A 25,455-nucleotide genomic window follows, 5' to 3' on the forward strand; every position below is an offset into this window, starting at 1 on the left:
AACAAAAAAGGAAATTTTTCTGCCCTGGCTGGTTTGGCTCAGCAGACAGAGCATTGGCCTGTGGACCAAAGAGTCATGGGTTCAATTCTGGTCAAGGGCATGTACCTCAGTTGTGATTCAGGCCCTGGCCCTGGTCAGGGTTGTGCAGGAGGCAACCAATCGATGTGTCTCTCTCACATGGATTTTTTTTTTCCCCTCTCTCTTTCCCTTTCCCCCACCCCCACCTTATCTGAAGATAAATGAAAAAAAATATCTTCCAGTGGGGATTTTTTTTAAGGAAATTTTTCATATAAATGGACACTGGCTAACATAAAAAGTTAACAAGGCAGCATTCTTCCAACTACATATACATCTCCCAACTGTCTCAACCACCAAGTTTCTCACCTTATTTTTCACAGAAGATGGACAATTTATACAGAGAAACAATGAACAGAAGTGAAAAGTGTTATTGCCAATACTCTAATATATTATTCAACAAGAACAAAAAAAATGTCCACTATATATATCTGAGTTATTGTATCAACTATACCATAATCAATCAAGTGATTTTTCTTAAAAAACAAAAACAAAACCCAGCTATTTAGAAATATGGTATGTGTTAAGAGCCTATCATAAGAAAGTTTTAAAAATCTCTAAGAACTTGAGGAACTGAATCCTTCCTGTGAAATGATTTATAATTCAGTGTTGTCATTATTTTGACATGGTAAAATCAAACCGTATAGTATCTTTAAAAAAAGAAGAAGAAGAAAATCACTATGTATTTTATCTTCATGAGAAAAAGCTAGATTTTTTAAATGGGACTATCGTACTCATTAATTTAGGAAAGATGAGTAATGCCACTAAAGCATGAATTTGAGAAATAAGAAACAATTTCTATGGCAGTTTAACCAATAACTAGGCAATGATTCTTATTACTTCAGTAGGGAGGTTAAATAGAAAATAATCTTACTTTACAAGAATAACAGTTACTACTACTGTTGCAGAAAGGAGACTACCAATTTTGGAACAGTATCCATGCAACACCTTCGACTTACCTACCCCCAAACCTCAACCAAATTTCCTATAAGAATTAGTACAGTGCTTTCCCTAAGTACAAAATAAGCACTTACTGAATACTGTTAGTGATAGTAACACCAAAAAACAAACAGCTGAAAAAGTTCTATTACTTAACCAGATGTAAATATAAGTATGTTTTAGTCTATGTTTATCCTCCCATAGCTAGTATATCACTAGAAAATCCTATCTTACAATTTAAATACCAAAATTTTCAAGAATCAGGAGATCAGATCACCTAAAAAATTTGCTGTGAATATAGATAGAATGTAAAACAAAATTCGTTTTTCTCTGAACATTGTACTCAAATATAGTAGTGCAGTAGGGTTTGTTTACTTTCATATTCATTAATGAGGTAAAAAGAATGATACCACAGAAAAGCAATATCAAGGTGTCCACAGATGTGTTATGTGGATTTATATTGTGGTTGCACCTGGTGCCAACCAGAAGAGCTCAGACTCTGAAAAACTGTGTCACAAGAACCAGTTACTTAAATCAGAGTGATTGAAAGTGATTCATAACAGCTTTAAAAATGAAGAGAGAAGGGGCACATGCTTCAAGAATTTTTAATTTCTAAAACATTATTACCAATGTAAATGTATAACACTAAAGAAAAATAGCCTTTTGTTTCAATATGATACACCTTAATTTTTAAAGATCAACTATTACTAAACTTCAGAATTCCCAAGAAACTTTTCTTAAGTATCTACCTAGCCCTCAGATGTAAGTAATATAGTTATATCCATGAAAAATAACTTCTGCCATAGGTAGAAATAGGACTTGTTATTAAAGAACCTGAGAGCCTCTGAGGAGGTTTAGCAAAGCATGACAGCTACCTGCACACCCTACACCAGGGCTTTCAACCACAGCACTACTGATATTGTGGCCAGGATGATTCTGTGATGTAGGGGGCTTTCCTGTGCATTACAGGATGTTTATTTAGCAGCTTCCCTGAACTGTATTCACTAGGTGCCAATAGATCCCCACCTCCCACCCCACCCCGGTTTGTGATGATCAAAAATGTATCTAGGCATTTCCAAATGCCCCCAGAGGATAATCGCCCCAGTTGAGAAAGTAATGCCTTAAACAAAAATATTTATCCATACCATTAGGAAGGATGATTCTCTTGAGCTAAAATCTCAAGGCCACTCATGACACAACATAAGAGAAGAAAGAGCGGCCTAAATAGGCCAGATAAATGTTGAATCAACTCTGGCAAGCAATGGGAAAGATGTGAAAAGCCAGGGTCCCTATATATTGTTTTTCTGGCCATTCTAGCACTCCACCTTAAAGTGTATGGTCTTGTGCCTTATGTTTTTCTCTACAATCAAAGAAATAAATGAAGGATGAATAGATATTGGCATCCTTAAACCAATAAACACATAAGTCAAAGAGATGACCTACAAAGAATAGAATTCAGAAATATTCTAGAACAGTAAATGAGAGCAAATTTTGTCCAAAGAATTTGTAAATCAAAATTTACTAAAAAAAGGCCTCCATAAATGTCTCACTTTCTTTATTATCTATTCACTGTGAAGCTTCCTTATTCTTTTAATTCACAATAACAACAAAAATCACTTAGGAGTCCTTATCCTTATACACCATTACAATGAAGACCACAGTGCTAATAGCCAACGTGTTACAATCTTTGGAGGGTAGCTCTAAAATGGTGGTAATTATGGGCAAAAATTAAGCATCAAAGGAAAAAAAGACTAATTACAAAACAGGAAATGTGCAAAAGGACTGCCATCGCACACAGTGCTCTTCTCTGTTCTAAAGAAGAACATTTATTTTATCCACCAAAAAAACCAACATTGGCACCTACCACACAACTCTACCTGGAAATGGGGTTAAAATATCTTAACTCCCACTGAAGTAAGTGTCTAAGCAAGGATGCCCTCACAGTGTGAATCCAATTATACCAGTCGCCTTTGGAAATGTATCCATACCCACTATTATAATCTGATCCTTTTTAAATGACCAAAATACTTTTTATTCACTTTTAAACATTGCTGCTACAAGTAAAACTTTCCAAAGAAAGTGATAAAGAACTGAAAATCAGAGCTTAGAATGAAAAGATACCTTTAACCACAGTATATAATAGCTACCATGATATGTTAAAATCTAGAACTTACCCCAATGGCAGAAATCAGAAGAAACCACAAAGAGATTACTAGGATCCGCTAGATATTTACTGAAGAGTTTTCCGAATTCCTGTTCTTTTGACTCACTCAGAGCTCCAACCAGTACAGGAATAATGGTAAACTCATCCTTATGGCTTAAAGAAAACAGAAAAAAAAAGTCACTTAAGAAGTACAAGAATAAAAATAGTTTCCAATGTGTTTGCACTAAAAAGTGGAACATTTATTAATAGTGGTAAAGATAATACACATAATACTGTTGAATTCTTAAAAAATCTATAAATTAAATTCTTAAAGAAGACCATTTAAAAATACAAGAGGTACAAAAAATGAGAGGTACAGAATACTCAAAACATCCATTTAAATTACAGAAATGTACAATACTTCTTTAGGTAAACAAAGCTATTTTACTACCAGGTAGAATAACATCCTCAAAAATAAAAATAAGCCCATCAGACAGACCATCACCAAGTCAAGTCTTCTCAACTACCCATCAAAGCTAGAATAATCTGCCCAATCCTTCTGCAATTTTAAAAGAACATTAAACTCTTCCTCACCTATTTTAATCCTATCCTATTACTAATACCACTTGTTCTATAAACCTGCCAAGTGAGACCTACAACACTTAATATTGGCTGTAAGATTCACCAACTACACCTGCGCCTATACTAACAGACAGATCCAGGACAGTCTGAAAATAAACTCAATTTTACTGGCATCTAGGGTGAACAAAGAATTCAAGGAAGTAAGTATTAATTTCTAGCAGCCAGAAAAAGACTCCACACCCACCCACAGTGTTTACGGCATAACCACAAGTCCCTTTTTTACCTCATAGACTGACAGATTTATGAAAAAGGAACAGAGCAGATTAATAAAGAAGAACTATGATGGGCTATAGAAACAGATGTTAATCCACAACCTTTTAAAATGTTCACTGTAGTGAAATTTTACTTTCATATATTCAATATTACTTATATTCTAAATAATTCCAGATTTGGAATTTTACAAGCATGAAAACATGTTTGTCTGACTTGATTTGAATAGGACTTAAGGGGGGAGGGAAATCACCATAACAATAAATGTTTTTCAGTAGGATACTCTAACACTTAACTGATATAGGACAAACAGAATTCATAAAAGAGTTCTTTAAAATGCTAAATTTAAGTATCCCCAAAATAAATGTTAGCCCAGCTTCATAAAGCTAAATTCAGGGCACCCAAGCGCCTCCCCCATAGGCCCCCTTACCCTTGTCAACTGCGAAAAAACAGATCATACAGATCTCCAGTCCCTCTGCAATGCAGGGGCTTCTTGGGCAGTATCTGCATCTATGGAGTAAGAAAAAAAGAGGAAGCTGGCAGAGGAAGCTGCCATGGGGTATTTCTTTCTCTGACTCTTACCAATTTGCTTAACAACTGCATGAGTGAATAGGGGCTCTTCCAAAAGTTATAAGTGATTATCGTGTCAAAGAAACTGAGTTCTAGTAAAAATTGAAGAAGACTGTTATGACCTGCTCTAACTTCAAGTACCACCTACATAAATAAATACACTAAGATCACCAAAGAGTCTGCAAGTAATTATGACATGTAGGAAAGCAGTTATAAATGTATAAAAAACAAGAAGTCAGAAGAAGTGGGTTCAAGTATTCTCTCTATCACATACAAATGATGAGAGCACGGTTAAATCACTAACCTAAAAATTTCCTTTTCTGAAAAAGATCATAATTACAATACCTATTTCATAAAACTGTTACAAAGTGAGGAATACTGTAGAAATACTCTGTCAACAACAGTTGGCTCACTCAGAAGAAACAAGACATATCTACCCTCCACAAGAGTCACCAAATCATTCATTTAATCTGTTTGAGCTTGCAAATCAATCTCTTCAGAGGTAAAAGTCTCCTACTTAGAAATCTAAGCTTTTTTTATCCTCACCCGAGGACATTTTTCCATTTTATGTTCAGACAGAGTGGGAGGGAGAGAGAGGAAGAGAGATGGAGAGAGAGAAACATCGCCATGAAAGGGACACATCGAGTGGTTGCCACCCGCATGTCCCAACAGGGGCCGGGGACAAACTGCAACCGAGGTCCGTGCCCTTAGCGGGAATCAAACCCAGGTCTCTCTGGACCGCAGGGTGATGCTCTAACCACTGAGCCAAACTGGCCAGGGCTAGAAACCTAAACTTTAATTCAAGATTCATCTGTCCACCTCTTTGTCATTTCCCTTTTTAAACAATTACATGTTGTTCTCTACCACCTTCCTCAAGCATTAATTAGAGAAAAGAGAATTTGGTTTTGATATGTAATATTCCTAGGTTTTAGAATCAATTTGTTAAGTTGGTCTTCCCTAGTGAAGGAGTACAAAAAACAATTTATAAAACTAAACAGACTATCAAAGACAACTATTTTGTGCTCTAGAAATCAACCAAAGACCCAAAATATTAGAATTAATTCATGAAAAATAACTGAATTTCTTGGGAAGAATAGTAAAAGTCTGGCATCTTAGTAGGAGCTGTCTCCATCCCTTTGCTCTAATCCACCAACATGGTAGTTCTGTTGGTGGAGAGAAATAGCACCAGGTGTTTGGACCAGAGGAATCAGACCGGACCCACAATTCAGCAACTTGAGTTTTGGCTAAAAAGAATTCAGAGTTAAGCCCTGGCCGGTTTGGCTCAGTGGTTAGAGCGTCCGCCTGCGGTCCTGAGAGACCCGGGTTCGGTTCCCGCTAAGGGCGCGTACCTCGGTTGCAGTTTGTCCCCGGCCCTGGTCAGTCGTGAGGGTGGCAGCCACTCGATGTGTCCCTTTCACATTGATGTTTCTCTCTCTCTCTCTGTTCCTGTCTCTCTCTCCCACTCTACCTGAACAAAAAAATGGGAAAATGTCCTCGGGTGAGGATAAAAAAAAAAAAGAATTCAGAGTTAAGACTCAAAATATAAGATCAAGTATATTTGGAAAGTCACAGAGTTGGAAGAAGTGAGCTGTGGAAGAAATGGGCTCAGGCAACAAGTGACAGAGGCAAAAGAAGGGGCCTTTGGAACTTAGGAGAGAGAAGGTTAAAGGTATCACGCCTGGGGGTAAGAGAAGGGAGCCCAGAGAGATGTTGACATGCTCACAAGAGGGACAGTGAGCTGTGATTTCTGTCCTAAAGGCTTTTAAGAACAGGGATTTAAGGGGAGGATCTTAAAAGAATATTCATCAGCTTTCCAGATGTGTTCTTTCAGGGTCATGGCCTCTACTGACTGGTCCGCACTAGGGCAGAGTCATTAATCAATGCAGCTGGTCCTGATGTCAGCCATAGCATTGCTTGTCTGGTTTTGCTGCCTTTCTGGGTCTGGAGCTGAAATGCAACTGAGGCCTAGAGATGTTATCCCTACAAGTTAATTCTTAAGAGAGTGGTCGTGTAAGGGACTGCATGAGGCCATTCTTCAGCTCCTTGTTCCTCCTCCAAGGGAGTCTACCACATGACTATCGACAAGTCAGGGGAGGAAAAGTCAGGAGAGGGTCTGAGCCACATGACCAGCAATACACTAGAAAAAGAAAGGTTACACTAGGGGCTAAGTCTTTGTCTTCCCAGTTCTGCCCATTACTAGGCAGCCAGGACTTTTGGCCCTGGTGACCTTCTGGCCTATCTCTGTTCTGCTCATGTCTGCCTAACTGCTTACCACAGTTCCAGCAAGGTGAGGTTGGCTGTGAAAACCAGGTACTTTACTGCTGAAGGAGGCTGACTTTGATTTGAAGCAGAGAGCAGAAAACTCACACCCAGCAGGAAGCAGAAAAGTATACAATTCTTGTAGGTTGAGATTACTGTACCAGTTGAGGCAAGCTACCAACCTGAGGACTTCCTAGCATTTAACAGGGAGATCCTGGAAAGGAGAAGCCAGAGAGAAACTTACTGAATTCATATATAGAGGAGAGCACTGCTGCCCTCCACACAACCCTGGCTAGAAGGCACTCCCAAGCCCCACAGGAATGCCAGCTAATTGGGAGGGTGGGGGCATGCCCAAAGAAAAGTAGACCTGAAAGAGACCAAGCTCTCACACATCCCTGCTGACTGGAAATCTGCATGCAGGCATAGGCAGACCAGAGAAGATCCAAAAGAAATTAAAGGAGGCAAACTTGGAAACAACCTGAACTTTGAGTGTGTGCCCCAAAACAAACACAATCTACCAGCAGAAGATTAGGGTTAGGGATAGGCCTTACTGGCTCAAGGTATTCAAGCACAACTGCCAACAATCATCAGCTAAGCACTAAGCAATGCAGACACAGGGACAAACTCTAGAAAGCCAAGTTAAAAACACTATTAGTAAAAATTTTTAAAAAGCTGAGGAGCCCTGGCCAGTATGACTCATTTGGTTGAGCATCATTCCATGCACCAAAAGGTCACAGGATAGATTCCCAGTTGGGGCACAATCCCAGGTTGCAGGCTCAACCCCCAGTAGGAGGAGCACAGGAGACAGCCAATCAATGTTTCTCTCTTATATGGATGTTTCTCTCTCTTTCTCTCTCTCTTCCTCTTCCTCCTCCTCCTCCTTCCCCCTACCCCTCTCTCTAAAAAATCAATGAAAACATATTTTAAAAAAAGAAAAAATGCTGAAGAGATACATTAGTAGCTACACAGTGGTAAACAGATTCAGCAGTTACAACCCATGAATATTATTACTTTTTAAAAAAAGGAATGAATGAGCCCTGGCCGGTTTGGCTCAGCGGTTGGAGCGTCGGCCTGCGGTCCAGAGAGACCGGTTAGGTTCCCGCTAAGGGCGCGTACCTCGGTTGCAGTTTGTCCCCGGCCCTGGTTGGTCATGCGGGTGGCAGCCACTCGATGTGTTCCTTTCACGTCGATGTTTCTCTCTCTCTCTCTCTCTCTGTTCCTCTCTCTCCCTCCCACTCTACCTGAACAAAAAATGGAAAAGTGTCCTTGGGTGAGGATAAAAAAATAAAATAAAAATAAAAAAAGGAATGAATGAAACAACCACCACCACTACTGCCTACAGAAAAAATGAATATAATCAGAATTGAGTTGCTATAATATACTATGTAAAAAGTCTAGTTTCAAGAAAAAATTATGAGTCAAAGAAAGAAATGGGGAAACATGACCCACTATACATATAAAACAAAAAAGTAGCCAGTAGAAGCTATATCCAAGTGGGACCAAATATTGGATTTAGCAAAGACTTCAAAAACAGTTATTATAAATATGTTCAAAAAAATAAAGAAAACTATGCACAAAGAAGTTTTATCATATATATGTCATTATATATATATATATGTAAAATGACAATGACTCAACAAATAGTAAATAACAACAAAGTAACACAAACTATTAAAAAGAAAAAACCAAATGGAAATTTTAGAGTTGAAAGTATAACTGAAATGGCCCTGGCCGGTTTGGCTCAGCGGTTAGAGCGTCAGCCTGCGGTCCTGAGAGACCCGGGTTCGGTTCCCGCTAGGGGCATGTACCTTGGTTGCAGTTTGTCCCCGGCCCTGGTCGGTTGTGCGGGTGGCAGCCACTTGATGTGTCCCTTTCACATCGATGTTTCTCTCTCTCTCTCTGTTCCTCTCTCTCCCTCCCACTCTACCTGAAGAAAATAAAAAATAAAAATAAATAAAAAAAATAAAAAAAGAAAGTATAACTGAAATGAAAGAGTCACGGATGGTCTGAAAAGCAGACTCAATATTACATAAAGCATCAGAGATAATAAAATAAATTATCCAATCTGAAGAAGAGAAAAAGATGGAAGACAAATGAACAAAACAGTGGAGACTTGTAGACAACAGAAATATACCAGGATGCATACGAGAGTCCCAGAAAAGGTACACTATATAGCCAAATCTCTGTTCTCAAACATCTCCCATCTCAAACAATTCACTTCTCAACCCAACAATCTTTCATGCTGATGATACCTGTATGATCAGGCAAGCGTCGGTCTCTCACGTAACAAAGGAGAGAATGTGCGAGTATGAGTCAGTTTATCGCTTAACCTCACAGGTTAACATCTCAGGAAATTGTGCTGTGAATATTTTTGCTTTTTGCTGCTTATTAATATTAAATTTTGATTGTTTACTGTATATTTCATTTCCTTTTTGTTAAATTTTCATTTACCTTTCATGTCCTTTTTGTTTTTAAAGTGTTTGTTTATAGATTAAACAGTACATTACATATGTACTATAAGAAAGGTTAAAACAGGGTATCATTTGGGGGTCTGGAATGGATTAATTCAATTTTCATTATTTCTAATGGGAAAAAAATGATTCGATGTTAAAGAGCCTTCTGGAACAAATTAAGTTGAAGAACTGAGGTTCCACTGCAAAGATTAGAAGAAATAATGGCTGAAAATGTTCCAAATTTAATAAAAACATTAACCTACTGATCCAAGAAACTCAACCCAAACTAGGGTAAGTTCAAAGAGATTCCCATGTAAATGTACAATAATGAAAATGATGAACACCAAAGACAAGGAGAAAATCTTGAATGCAGCAAAAGGAAAATGACTCATTATTTACAGGATAGTCTTGTCAACAAACAGTACTGTGATAACCTGCACATCCGCATGAAAAAAGGTGAACTTAGAACTTTACCTCGTACCATAGACACACAAAAATAACTCAAACTGAATCACAGACATAACCACAGAGCTAAAATTGTAATACTTCTAGAACATGGGTTGGCGAAATCTTTGAAAGGGGCCATGAAGTAACTATTTTAGGCTTCCTGAGCCATAAAATCACTGTAGCAACTACTCAACTACGACAGATAATACAGGGTAGGGCCAAAGAAGGCGTACAGTTTTGAATATCCAAAACACAGAATTTATTCTTGTATTATTTATTAATTATTGTATTACTTTCCATACAAACAGCTGTAAACCTACTTTTGCCCCACCCTGAATGTAAATGAATGGCTATGTCCTAATAAAATATTTACAATAACAAGCTGTGGGCCTGATGTGGTCTGTACGTTGTAGGTTGCTGATCCCTATTCAAGAAGATAAAATCTTTGTGACCCTGGATTAGGCAAAAATTTCTTAAATATGACACCAGAAGCAGAATCTATACAAGGAAAAAAAAGATAAACTGAATTAATCAAGAATATTTGCTCTACAACAGACACCACTAAGAAAATGAAAAGACAAGTTGTACAGTGGGAGAAAATCTTTGCAAATCTTTTTACATAAATAAATATTCTGTAACCAGAATATATAAAATCTCTTACAACTCAGTAAAAAAAAAATTATCAAATTAAAACTAGGACAAAATGCATGAACAGACTTTTCACAAAAGAAGATAACACAAATGACTACTAATCACATGAAAAGTTGCTCAACATCATGAGTCACAGGAGAGATGCAAAGTAATACCAAAATGAGGTTACACTACATATCTATCAGAATGGTTATAATTGGAAAGACTGATAACAGGTATTGGCCAGAATGTGAAGACACTGAAAACCTCATGCACTGCTCCTGAAATATAAAATGGTGCTGTCACTTTGGCAAGCAGTTTGGCAGTTTCTGAAAGAATTACAACATAGGCTTGTCATGACCCAGCAACTCCATTCCTAACTAAATGAAAACATTTATGTTCACATAAAGACTTTGTATAAGAATGTTTATAGCATTATTCCTAAGAGCCCAAAATGGAAATGACCCAAATGTCCATTAACTGTTGAATAAACAAAATGTGGTATATTCATATAATGGAATAATTATTAGGCAATAAAAAGGAATGAACTAATGATACATGCTACAAAATGCATTAATCTCAGTAACACAGTATGCTAAGTGAAAAGGGGAAGACACAAATGACTATATCTTATATGATCCCATTTATATGACATTTCCAGAAAATGGAAATCTACTGAGACAGACAGAAGATAAATGGTTGCCTGAGGTTACGAGTGGGAGCAAGAACTTGCCCTCAAATAAATATAAGGTATCTTTTTTGTTCTAAAACTACATTGTGAGAGTGGTTGCACAACTTTCTAAATTTACTAAAAATCACTGAGTTGTACTTTTATGTGGGTGAATTTTAAAGGATGTAAATCATACTTCAATAAATCTGTTTTTAAAAAAGAAGTAGAAAATCTATCTTTTGCCATTTGCAAGCTGTGCTACCTGCAGCAAGTTATTTAACCTATCCTACACCTCAATTTTGTCATCAGTAAAAACAGAATTAATAATGTTTACAACAACGCTCTTGGGAGCACTTTAGGAATATAGAGGAAAGTTTTATCCCTTCTTTTTCTGTTCTATACCTTACACCGTGCAACAGAAAATTAACATATCCAAGATGTGAAACAGACTAAAAAGAACCAATAGTGGAGCACTCTCTTTAAAAGCAAATAATATCAGCCCTGGCTGGTTTGGCTCAGCAGTTAGAGTGTCGGTCCAGGGACCAGAAAGTCCCGGGTTCAGTTCCCACTGAGGGCACATACCTCAGTTGCAGTTCGTCCCAGGGCCCTATTGGGGTCATGTGGGTGGCAACCACTCAATGTATTTCTCTCACATCAATGTTTCTCTCGCTCTCTTCCCTCTCTCCCTCCCGCTCCGTCTTAAGATAAATGCAAAAATGTCCTCGGGTGAGGATTAAAAATAATAATAATAAAAATAAATAAATAAAAGCAAACAATATCACTTATATCACCAAAGCTCCTAATGGCACAAGGGCATGACAAGTCTAAATTCTAATGTAAAATGTCTAATATAAAAACGTGGCTTCTACAGTTAATATATAGTTAATTATTTAGTTAGAATACTGTATTGCATATTTGAAAGTTGCTAATAGATTTTAAAAGTCCTCATGACAAGGAAAACTATATAAATTCTAATTTAAGCATTCTAAGTGATAAGAAATAATTTAATTGCCAGTATTTTACTTAATTAGTGGCATATAAATAATTTAAATCTTAAAATTGATGACATTTTAGACTAGATGAAGTACTGCATATAAATAGTTATTTGCTTACTCTTCCTCTGGAATTAATTAGGAAATTTGTGCCCTGAACATTAATAAATAAAAATTTTCTTCTGTTTACAAATTCTTTCAATTTCTTAGATTTTTGAAGCAGTCCAGAGCTACTAAAGGTGAGAATTAAACAAATCAAACAAAGCCATTAAGAAGAAAAATTATCCGTATCCTAAAAGTGCTAAAGCTGTTGCCATAATAATACCATTATATGATTTATTCCCCTTTCCTCTTTTATTTTATTTTATTTTATTTATTTATTTTTTTAATCCTCACCCGAGGATATTTTTCCATTTTTTGTACAGATAGAGTGGGAGGGAGAGAGAGGAAGGGAGAGAGAGAGAGAAACATTGACGTGAAGGGACACATCGAGTGGCTGCCACCCGCACGACCAACCAGGGCCGGGGACAAACTGCAACCGAAGTACGTGCCCTTAGCGGGAACCGAACCCGGGTCTCTCCGGACCGCAGGCCGACGCTCTAACCGCTGAGCCAAACTGGCCAGGGCTCCCCTTTCCTCTTTTAGACAGAAAATAATCATAGGGGAAAAAAGAGTTTGATAAAACATATGTAGATAAGAAATAAATGCCTTACGCTACCTCTTATTCATCCTTTTCATGGTCATAGAAACTGAAATTGTTCCATTACAACAAACAAAATGTTCTAACTATATTGTAGAGATCCTTCATGTTCTGTAATTCTAAATAATCTCTTACTGATGTACAGGTAAAACTCAAAGCTTATATAAAAAAGGAAAACTCAGAAACATATAAAGAAAATCTACCTTTGTTCTAAAATCTCAGTAAATGACAACAAAAAAGATATAACTCCAAGACATATGCAGAAATAGACAAATAACATGAGTATAAAAGTCACAGAATAAGAACACATTTGAAAATGGCACTGTTCTTGTGGCTGTCATTGAAGCTGGACAGAGGTAGAAAATCTCAGACTTCTACGTCCAGAGACAAGTCGTTCCACTGTTAAAGACTACCTATACAACAATAGATCTTACTTTTCTCTGACCATTTCTAATATTTGCAGACCTTAATTGAGGCCACAATCAGACAGGAAAGTAAAATCTGAAGAAAGAGTAAAAAACCTAAGCTATAATAGGGTTAGGATGGCATGTAAGTGAATCACAAATTCAGAAAGATGGAATGGCAACATGGCAGCCTGGAACTGGGAAAGAGGATGAGGAATTTTGCCGCACTGTTAACATAGCAGGTCTGTGTGCAATCTTTACAAGGGCCTGCTTGTAATATGGACATTGGCTGACATCTGGAAACTTGTCTTTTACAATGTTCCTTATGTTGATTAAGGGTATTTTACCCCCTTGGGACACTGTACCAGCCTGCCCAGATTGTTTATAAAAATGTGATTATGGCTAACACCTGCTTCCTTTTGGGAGTCTGGAATTTTAGTAGTTGTGGCTAGATATGCCGGCAGAAGAGTGCCTACATAACCAGCCTCCAACAACAACAAACTAGATTCTGAATCTTTTTTTAATATATTTTTATTGATCTTTTTTATTGAGAGAGAGAGAGAGAGAGAAGAAGGGAGAGGGAGAGAGAGAAAAATCGATCAACTATCTCCTGCATGCCCCCAACAGGGGATGGAGCCAGCAACCCAGGCATGTGCCCTGATTGGGAATCAAACCGGCAACCTCTCTGTGCATGGGACAGATGACACCTAACCAACTAAGCCACACCTGCCAGGGCTAGATTTTGAATCTTAAAAGCAGGCTAGCCTGGCCAGAAACATTATACGTGTACATTCTATTCAGCCCACCCCTATAGAAGAGAGGAACTTTGGAAGCCTGCATCTGGAAAAAGGCTACAAATTGTATGATTCCAACCTTGTGACTATGGAGACAATAAAAAGATCAGTGGTTGGGGGAGGGAATGAATAAGTAGAGCACAGGGGATTTTTTAGGGCAGAGAAACTATTGCATCTGGTACTACAGTGGTAGGTACACCACAGGAATTTGTCAAAACCCATAAACTATACAACACAAATAGTGAACCCTAATTAAACCAGAACTTTAGTTAATAATAATGTACTAATATTTGTTCATCAATTTTAATAAATGTACCATTTAATGTAGTACGTTAAGAACAGGAAAAACTGTTCAGTTAACAGTATTTGATACCATATAAAAGCATCTGATAGTAATGTTCTCACTCAGGTAATTCAAAAATATAATTAATTAAACAAACATAAAAATACATAACTTAGGCCCTGGCCAGTTTGGCTCAGCAGCTGGAGCGTCAGCCTACAAACCAAAAAGTCTTGGGTTCAATTTCCAGTCAAGGGCACGTACCTTGGTTGTGGTTCAGTCCTCAGCCATGGTCAGGGTTGTGCAGGAGGCAACCAATCAATGTGTCTCTCTCACATCGATGTTTCCCTCTCCCCTCCCCCACACTCTATCTGAAGATAAATGGAAAAATATCCTTAGGTAAGGATATATTAAAAAAAAAAAATGGCAAAGGATTCGAATAAACATTTATTAAAAATAAAAATATACTTAGTGAACCTGTAGATCTAGCTAAAAGTTCTAGCTAAAAAGATTTCCAGGCAATATTCAGTGTCAATGTTGGTTTTTTTTAATCCTCATCTGGGGATGTTTTTTCATTTTTGTTCAGATAGTATGGGAGGGAGTGGGAGAGAGGGAGAGAGAGAGAGAGAAACACTGATGAGAGAGAGACACATTGACTGGTTGCCTCCCGTACAACCCCAACCAGGGCCAGGACGAACCACAACCGACATACATGCCCTTGACCAGAATCTAACCCACGACTCACTGGTCCACAGGCAGACGCTCTAACCGCTGAGCCAAACTGACCAGGGTATCAATGGTTTCTTTATAGCCAAGTATGGGAAGGTATAAGAAGAAAAGCATAAGCTAAAGAATTATAAGCAGAATTTTTTTACTTGATTTTAAAGAGAGGAAGGGAAAGAAACAGACAGAGACAGAGAGAGAGAAACATCGATGTAAAAGAGAAACACCAATCAGTTGCCTCCCACACGTGCCCCAGCTAGGAATCGAACTCACTACCTTTTGGTGCACAGAACTACGCTGCAACCAACTAGGGTAGGGCTACAAGCTGAATTAAAAAAAAAAAAAAAAAAAAAATACAGCTAACCCTTGAACAACATGGATTTAAACTACACAAGTCTAAAAATACATGGATTTTTCTCAATAAATACATACAGTACCACTAATGTATTTTCTCTTCCATATGATTTCCTTAATAACATCTTCTTTTCTCATGTTTACTTTATTGTAAGAATACAGTATATAATATGCAAAATATCTGTTAATTGATTGTTTATGTCAGCAATATTTAACTGGTATGCCACAATAATTTTTAAAACATGCAATACCTATTTAGTCAGGGGCACTGACCTCTTTTCCCTTAGACTGTCAAATAAAAAATATTATCAGTCAACACAACATTAGCCATCGCGGAAGTAGGGTACAGACTGACAACCCTCAGAAGAGGGGGTCATGGGGGGAGGGAAGTAATAAACCACAGAACTTATATGCATGTATGCATAACCAATAGACACGAATAACAAAGTCAGGGCCGGGGGGGGGGGGGGTTGTCAATGGAGAAAAAAGGAGAAACATCTGTAACAAAAATAAAATAAAATAAAAATTAGCCATCTGGTGTGAATGAATCAAAATTATACCTATTTTTTTTTTGTCAGATCGAAAAAAATATATATTTTATAGTATGCCGCAGAATTTTAGTAATTAGTTTGTGTGTGCCATGAGATAAAAGAGGTTCAAAATCACTGGTTTATGTTATCAGTAAGGTTTCTGATCAACAGTAGCTATTGGTTGTTAAGTTTAGGTGAAGTCAAGTTATATGAAGATTTTTGACTGCTGCACAGGGGTCAGCATCTCCAAACCCCAAGTTGTTATTTCTAACATGGAGGTTCTTGATTGGAAAATAACTGTTTCTAATAACTAGCCTTCACAGATAGCAAATATTGTCAAAGAAACAGCATGAGGACAAATCCAGAGTGCTGACAATAAAACATGAGCTCAAGATCATCAAACCAAAAATGCGTCAGTGAGATCCTTTATTAAGACCTCAGAAAGATTTAAGACAGTGCTTGCATACTCTCTCAGGTAGGCAACTGGGCTTCTAAGAAATTTAGAGTACCCTAACTTAGGATCGAAAGTAGAGCTCTGCCCAGCCGGTGTGGCTCAGTGGTTGAGCATCGACCCATGCATCAAGTGTCACTGGTTTGATTCCCGATCAGAGCACATGCCCAGGTTGTAGGCCAAATTCCTTGGTGGGGGGCATGCAGGAGGCAGCCAATAGATGTTCTCTCTAATTGATGTTTCTCTGTCTCTTTCCCTCTCCTTTCCTCTCTAAAATCAATAAAGAAAAAAATTTTTTAGAGAAAAAGTAGAATTCTGTCCCAGAAAGAAATATGGATGTGACTTTTGTCTAATACAGCAATTTTCAACCTCTTTCATATCACAACACACATAAACTAACAACTAAAATTCTGTGAAACACCAAAAAACATTTTTTGCCAATCTGACAAAAAAAAAAGTGGTTGTAATGTTGATTCGTTCACAGCAGACAGCTATTGCTGTGCTGGCAGTGGTCATTTTTTTATTTGACAATCTAAAGGAAAAGAGGTCAGTGCCTCTGACCAAACAGTAATGTATTTGGTATGTTTTAAAAATTCTTGCAGCACACCAGTGTTCCTGCCACAGCACACGAGTTGAAAATTGCTGGTCAATAGAATGCATCTATAATCTGATGTACAAAAACTCACAAAGTGTTTAATGGAGTTCTGTTAGGTTGGGGGGCGGAAAAACAGCACTATTTCAAATGAAAAGAGGCTTTTAGGCTCTTAAACTGTCACACACATGAAGCTGACTGTAACTACTCCTCAGGTGTAAACAAGGCCCATTTCAGGGAGCAGAGCCAAGAGCCTGAGGACCCAGCCACAGCTGAGAAAAATAATGAATTATAAAGCCACTACCAGAAGATAGAACTAAGCCATAATCAAGGACATACCCTGTTCCCTAGTTAGATTTCAGAATTGCTTTGGACCAAAGACTGCTACGTGCTTCCCATTCTTTCACTCTCCAATGGGAGTATCTACTATGGTTAACTTTTCCTGTCTCAAAATTATATATTGAGTGTATGAAGGGGCAGGGGGTGTAGCTTGTCTTCTCAGTTAACAGGTATCCAAATCAAAAGGATCTGTACCCAAGGTGCCTCATCCACATCCCAACCTAACGCAGAGCATACGATGATGGACTTTGAACCTGAGATCATTACTGAGTGAGATTTCTGGACATCTTAGGAATGTGTACTGCTTGTTGAAGAAATGTGAATTGTCCACCAGCAGAAGAACTGTGAAAGTCTATCTGCAAAGATGGCTGCCCACAATTCCTCCTATTCCTCTCCACACATGCTACTCCCCCATCAAAAGGTGGAATCTATTTCTCCTTCACTTAAATCTTGGCTGACATTGTGTTCTGCTTTGAAAAACAGAATTCAGTGAAAATGATGCTATGTAGTTTCAATCTAGCCTTATTAGGCCAAGAACCTTGTTTTGTTCCCTTGCTATCCTGAACCACCATGTAAGGAAATCTAGGCCATCCTTCTAGAGAGAGACCAAGAAGAGAGAAAAGCCCTATTTGATGGAAAAGTAGGTCACTTAAAGAACAAATGAGGTGTCTCAACTAAAAACCAGCACTAAGGCTATCTTGGATTTTCTAGCCCATTTGAGCCACCTCAGTCAACATCTTGTAGCAAGGTGTTCCCTGCCAAAATCCCTAACCCAAAAATTGTGAGCAATAAAACAGCTGTGATTTTAAGCCACTAAGTTTTGGAGCAATTTGTCATTGGGTAACAGACAAGTGCTACATGTAGTGAGTGTAGGTAAAGCTAGCTACAAAAGGAAAGTAGTGGGTACTTTCTAGGAGTCAATATTAGGGATCCTAATATAATCTGCAAGACAGGAAAGGTTTTCTTAAGAAGTGATATACCTAACGGTGGTTATATAACACTATTTAATAGGAAATTATGAACAGAAATTTTGTTTGCTGGTTTTAAGTTTCGATTTTTCTAAATTTTACATGATGTACATGTTTTAGTTTTGAAATAATAACAAAAATGCTATTTTGTTAAAACCTCCTTAAGGATATTGCTAGCAGCTTACTGGTTCTATTGTATTGAAATCTATTAAGTCTAAAATATATATTTTCTAATGACAAATTGTACAAACATTTCAGCAAATAAAAAAGTTTCTTATTATCCTATGTAGTTGAAAAATGTAAAGATTCAATTATACTAACATTCCAAGAAATAAACATCACATATTGCTTTAACAATTTCTGAAGAATTAGAATGTATTAAAACACAATTAACCTAAAATTATACTGCTTATAATTTAATATCACACTAACTTTTAGAAATGTCTCCAGATTTATGTAGTTCCTCATAGTTATCAGTGTGAACAGATATCGATAACATAAGACTGAGAGAAGCAGATAATATAGTCTGATAACAGAATTAACAGTGGAAATGATCCAAAAAGACTGCAATAATGGATTAAACCAACAAGATAAAAATACACATAAGTAATTGAGGAGGTATACACATGTAAAGTCAAAAGGAAATCAACCACAAAAGCACAAGAGGATAAAATAATCCAGTTTAACAATATGAAAAATACTTGGGTTTTAGCTGACCACACACAGTACATTTACCACAACAGCACAAAAAAGTTAATGTAATCTTCAACTTCATTAATGCAATTAACTAACAAATATTTACTGAGAACCTAAAATGCACTACATACTTTACTAAAAGATTACAATAATGAAATCCTAAGAAGAAACAATCTCATCATATTTAAAACTAGTCAAACTGTCTACGGAATCTTAAGTCCACATAAAAGAAATGGTTGAAGAAATGAGAGAAATGTGACCTATAAAAGAAAGACTTTCTAATTTGAATACTGACCTAAAAGAAAGCTCTTAAAACAATTCTTTCATTGTACCAAAATAAATTAATGACTGCTATGTGACTGGCACTGTGCCAGCTACTGAGGTGTAAGTTGAGAACAAACCAGACACTGCCCCTGTCCTCACTGGACCTACAGTCTACTGAACACCCTCTCACCGGAAGAGCTTCAGAGGCACTAAATAATCTGTCAAGCATATTATGAAAGAAATTCATGTACTTTGTGTAAGGCTGAAATAAATGACTTCCAATACTATTCCCAAATCTAAAATTTTATTACTTACTTATGCCACCATACCATAAAAGAAAATAACTGCTATTTAAAGATAAATAAATGTCTAATTAGTAAAATCACAGGCAAACCAACACACACACACGGGGGCGGGGGAGGACATTTCCCCTAATAAAATAACCAGTTCAATTCACATGTTCAGCTTTCATAAGCAAACTATTCAAAACCAACTTCAATCCACATTAAGAAAATCCAACCTCAAATTTTTACTTCATTTCAAATAAAAAAATATTTTCCAGAACTGTGAGAGAATAAATTTGTATTGCTTTAAGCGTCCCAAAAAATGTTTTCATGTCCTTACCCTAATGATTATCTTACCCTAGTTAAAATAATTCCAAAGAAATTAATATCTACGATTTCTCTGGGATTTCTTATATTAATCAATATACCTTTCCATGGCTTTAGCTGTATAAGGCAAATGCATTTCAATACTGTGTTCATCTTCATCTGTCTGCAGAGACATGCGTTCAAACATTCCTGTCTTCCAAAGTTCTCCGTAAACTAAAGAGATTTCAAAATATAGTAAAACAAATATATTAATGTATATCCTTATCCTGTGAGATTCCACCCAGTAATACAAAACTACATGCTTTGACAAGAGACAGAAGTACCATACCACATAATACTCTCCCTTATTTTTCCCTCCATTTTTATTTTATTTTTTTCCCTCATCCAAGGATATATATCTCCTTGCTTCTTAGAGTAGAAGGAAGGGTGGGAGACAGAGGGGGAGGGGAAAGCGGTAGAGGGAGGAAGAGAAAGAAACATCGATGTGAGAGAGACACATTGATTGGTTGCCTCCTGCACAACCCCAACCAGGGCCAGGGATAGAACCTGCAATCCAGGTACATGCCCTTGACAGGGAATCAAACTCACAACCACAGGCCGACACTGATGAGCCAAACTGGTTAGGGCCATTTGTATTTTTTAAAAAGAAAAAACTAGCTTTTTACATATCAGACAAAACAGTAATACATGTAATAACTTACTCAGCACTTTTATGTTACATAGCTATGTAAGTAACAATTTAAATTTTTCATCAGTTCCCTTTATTATATTGAAAATCACCTCCAGGTCTAAGCCCTCCTTCATTCGAATCAGCGCATGCTAACAAGAGCATAGCTGCTAGAGCGCCCACGGAGATATGAAAAACCTCTGGTATACTTACTCACGAAGTTAACAATATAGCTTCTGCATTTTGCTTTTGTTTTTTAATAAAATGTAGGATTGTTATTTCCACCTCAGGTTCTGGCCTAAGAATGCCATTTTCCTCAAAATTAAAAATAAGGCTTATGGGATAGACCAGAACATGAATTTACCACAGTACCATGCCACAGATAATATTCGAGTGGTCAGTAATTCAGACCCATCTGATAAATTATACTTAAAACTGAATATTGTACAGCAAGAAAATGATACAATTTAATATATTTTTAAAAATGAATGTTTTCATCTTATCATATAATTGATAAGATGAAAATTTTTGTAACTACATTCAAGAAATGGGTTTACCAATATCAAAGAAAGAACTACAGTGATACTACGACTTTTTTCTACAAAAATATACTTAATTAAAAATCTTCTATTCCTTCTTTGGCAGGCTATCCAATACCAAAATTTTCTGAGTGCCACAAGAAAGTTTTAAAAATAAAATATGTCCCCTAAAAGCAAGGCTAGTAATACTTCAGCTTCATTAATAAGATATAGGCTAACAAATTAATAATACTCCATGATACTTAAAACCCCAAATTATGGAAATGTAGGCCTAAAAACATACGGAAAAAAGAAATGATCATTTTCCTTTGTAAATGGCTTATTTCACACTACAGAAGTAGTATTTTGCAAAATTTCTTGGAATAAGCACTCAACATCATACTTAAAATATAATTTCATAAACTGGAAGGATACATTCCAAGTCCATAAAGAAGGTTACTGGTAGAAAAGTAAATGAGTTCAGATGCAGAGAAAATTCTGAGTCAACTGTGGATGGTAAGTATTTGTAACACTATTTTCTGTACTAATTCTGTATTTTTAAAGTTATGCTCCCCATCCTCCAAAAATACTATTCAAAGATAAAAAAAACTTTACTTTACACATCCAATATATACAATGACACCCAACTAAATTAAATATGTGATTTTTGAAAGCCTATGGAAAAAATAAATCAAACTAAGACACTTTAAAAATAAAATACACTTAAGGTTTCCATAGCACCTTTCTGAGTTTCACAACCCAGTCTCATTTTTTCCCATAAGGAATCTTTAGAGAGGGAATAAAGGCATTGTCACCATTATCTATTCACAGTGAGGAAATGGATATACACAGAGGTAGATAACCTGCCCAGGATCTGTCATCAAGTTGTGATGGGCACTAATACCTAGTCTTACGGCACACTGAGTACATAGAACAGATTTTTGTAGTTGGCAGAAAAACTGTGGTTGTCTTTTAAGCATATAGAAGATTTTCTTTGTTTTTATTTTTTGGAGATTAGTTGCAACAAATTTTATTTTTAAAATTGAGATATTACTTTTGATATTCACATTTTTATTTTTTTCAATTAACTTATAATTCCTGTATAAAAACCTTTAGCTGTTTAAAAGCTGTATGATTTCTATATACTTACTCTTTTGGTCAATACGAAGGTCATACAGAGGTGTCCTATATATATCCACACTGGAAAGTGCACATCGAGAGAGGGGCACATGATGAGAAGGCCCAAGGATGAAAATTCTCCGGCTAGGAGATATACAACAACAACAAAAAAAAAAACAGAACAATTGCACTTCTACACAAACCTTATTAAATAAAAGAAAAAAAAATGAATAAATTTTTTAAATTACAGGTAGTACTGTTTTCCTTGAGGGATTTCACTGCTTACTGTTATATGCTAAACTGTGTTCCCCGAAAATCTGTATGTTGAAGTCTCACCCCCTGTACCTCAGAATGTAACCATATTTGAAGATAAGGTCTTTAAAGAAGTGACTATGTTACAATGAGGCCATTAGGGTGACCTCACTGACTGGCGTCCCTATAAGAGGAAAAAGAGAAGCCAGGGGTGCACATGCACAGAGAAGTGACCACATGAAGAGGCACCAAGAGGGCACCCATCTGCAAGCCAAGGAGAGAGGTCTCAAGAGAAACCAATCCTGCCAGCACCTTGGTCTCAAACTTCCAGGCTCCAGAACTGTAAGAAAATAAACTTCCATTGTTTCTGATGCCTAGTTTGTGGTATTTTGTTTGGGCAGCCCTAGCAAACTAACATACCTACTAATGATTTGCTCCTCAATCATTTCTTTCTCTCAGTCTTTTTGTTGGAAGGGCTTTAAATGAATCATGTTCAACACCTGGAAATACCAGTTACTAATTATCTACAGTAAACCAACCTGCTATGCTTAAAATCATCTCTGTATTCACAATGGCTAGAAAGTTTTCAATAACTAAAGTAATTGAATTTTTAAAATTTCAGCTATTAAACAAAATCCCCAAATTCTAACACATTCTAAACTTGCCTTCTAAGGTCTACCACAACTTTAATAAAAATAAGTAAGAGTATAGATTCTAAAAATCCATGCAAAATATCATTACAAAGAAGCATTCTGATAAAGCTATTTTTACATTTTTTTCCATGGCAGAAAAAAAAGGCATCTTGTTGAAAAGAAATCTGTATAAAAAGCTTTCTCTGTTCCCATTTAAGTAGAAGTCATTCTCAAAAACAAAGAAACTTGATCATGGGTTATTTGCACTATAGGCTAAATTGTCGTTAAAATCTTTATAATCCTTTTATCTTGGCACAAGAGTAAGATTGCCTCCCTCTCATTTTATCTCCAACACCCCTACAATCTAAATTCCAAAACTATCCATTTTCTCCATTCTCCCAGATTCATATGAACAAAACTTACACACACACACACACACACACACACACACACACACACCAAAAAAACAAAATTCTGAGAAAGAAAGGAATATTATATGATTATATGATTGGCTATATACCTAGAAAATTAAGGACTATTTCATGCTCAATTAATAGACAAAAACTGATACACAGACAAGTATTTATATGAACAAGAATAAAGTCTGAAAAAAAGGCATTTGTATGTTTGAGGAATACATTCCTATGAAAAGAGGGAGTAAAGGGATAGAATACTTAAAATCAGAATACTCCTGGGAAATCCAGATTAAAATATGAAAAAACTTTTAAAATATCAATCTAAACTGAAGGTATAGATACATTTCATAAGTACGTGTAACAACGTTCTCATAGTGTTTGCCAAAAGATGAGAAATAAAGTCCCAAGGTCAGCTAGGAAAGCCTAACTGCTCCTTTAATACACTGACCTCACGTGCCTTTTTGTCAGATCCAACCTAGCTAGAAAGATGAAAACTGCAGGGGAAACGAGCCACCTCCAGTCTGAATTATCCAACTGTGTACCCAACAGATTCTTTCCAGTTTGGCGGAAACTCACCCAAATATAAAGTTCACATTTGGTTAAGAGAGATAATAGGAAAAAAGAGGCTTAGGTCAACATAAATCTCTTAAAAGTGACATACCCAAAAACAAACTAAAAGAGGCTAGGTTTATCACTGAAAAAGAAAAAAGTGCATATTAAACCAGCAGCAATCACAAAATGGGATTCTGTTAGCTGGATGCTAACAAAAAGAATATTAATAGTGTAAATAAAAGCTAATGCGTTTTCTTTTCTTTTCTTTTTTTTACTAGATTGCCCGATCCAGAAACACAAAGGCCATAGAAATATTTTGGAGAGAAATGAGTAATAAATGCATTGAAAGCAATGCCACTTTCTCTCCATTTAATAAATTGCAAGGTGCTTTGTCTTTAAAGAAGTAACTTTTAGCCTAGTTGATATGGCTTAGTGGACTGAGCATCAACCTATTGACTGAGATCCCGGTTCAGTTCCCAGTCAGGACACATGCCCAGGTTGCGGGCTCGGTCCCCAGGTTCAGGAGACAGCCAATTGATGTTTCTCCATCACATCGATGTTTCTCTCTCTCTTTCTCTCCCTCTATAAATCAAAAAAACATAATTTTTTAACAAATGAAGTAACTTTTAAATATTAGAATGTCATCACAGTTGTCACACATGTAAAAGAAACCTTCAATATGAAAAAATGGGGGAAATCAGTAAGGCATTCTCCTAGCAATAAATGCCATTCACATATAATAGCTCCAAAGAATTCACATTTACAGAGTTACTTTCTATGAGTGCTACTGTGCACCCAATACATAAGTTACTTGAGTGCCTGCCCTCATAAATATTCAACCACTTATTCTAAATAATGGAACGCAAGTAATTTTTTAAAGGTGTTTCATGCCAAGTGCAGATATTTTAACTAAAGAATAAAATGTTGTGTGGTCCCGAATAAGATTCCTTTAGCTCGCTTTTTCTGCCATGCAAGACTTTCAGCAAGATATGAATCAAACTACTATTTAAGTATATTCTGAGTTTATTTTTAATTAAAGTTTTAGTGACAGGAAAAGACTTTGCAACTATAAATATGGAAAGAATGTAACTAAATGTATCATTTTTTAAATTTCTTAAACAGTCAGCCAGAGTACTATTTCTGAAACATAATTTGATCCTATCACTCTCGTGCTTAAAAAAAAAATTTTTTCATGACTTTCCAAGGTCAGAGATAAAATCCCAAATCCTTAAAACGGGTTCTAAAGTCTCAAACTGGCCCGTTTGTATTCCTCTTCTCCTTGAACACAACACAATACTTGATGTATACTGGTCTTGCAGTTCCCTGATAACACAAACAACTTTGCCTACTTCAAAGCCTCCACACATTCCTTCTCCTGGACTTAAAATTAATTTCCTCAGAAACACCTTCCCCAAGATCCAATCCACAGATCTTAACCAGTCTCCCCTATATCAGCAGTTCTCAAAGAGTGAACTATGAACTCCTCGAGACCCTTTCAAAGAGTCCACAACATCGAAACTATCTTCATAATAATAAAAAGAAGTTATGTGCCTTTTTCACTCT

At 36.6% G+C, this 25,455-nt stretch overlaps 1 protein-coding gene across 3 annotated transcripts in view; it reads right to left on the reverse strand.

The window, feature by feature from the left end:
• MEMO1 (mediator of cell motility 1) overlaps positions 1 to 25,455 on the reverse strand; it is a 118,518-nt gene that overhangs the window by 17,484 nt on the left and 75,579 nt on the right. For 2 of the 3 annotated variants that reach the window (XM_036262259.1, XM_036262260.1), the window contains exons 4-6: positions 22,072 to 22,184; positions 19,838 to 19,949; positions 3,189 to 3,331 (exon numbers count right to left, since the gene is read on the reverse strand). In XM_036262259.1, the coding sequence (XP_036118152.1) occupies positions 3,189 to 3,331; positions 19,838 to 19,949; positions 22,072 to 22,184 (368 nt within the window). The remainder of the gene's footprint in view (positions 1 to 3,188; positions 3,332 to 19,837; positions 19,950 to 22,071; positions 22,185 to 25,455) is intronic. The other variant, XM_036262262.1, reaches the window with a different exon arrangement.

The sequence above is a fragment of the Molossus molossus genome, unplaced genomic scaffold (assembly GCF_014108415.1).
Source record: "Molossus molossus isolate mMolMol1 unplaced genomic scaffold, mMolMol1.p scaffold_m16_p_15, whole genome shotgun sequence".
Classification (NCBI taxonomy): Eukaryota; Metazoa; Chordata; class Mammalia; order Chiroptera; family Molossidae; genus Molossus; species Molossus molossus.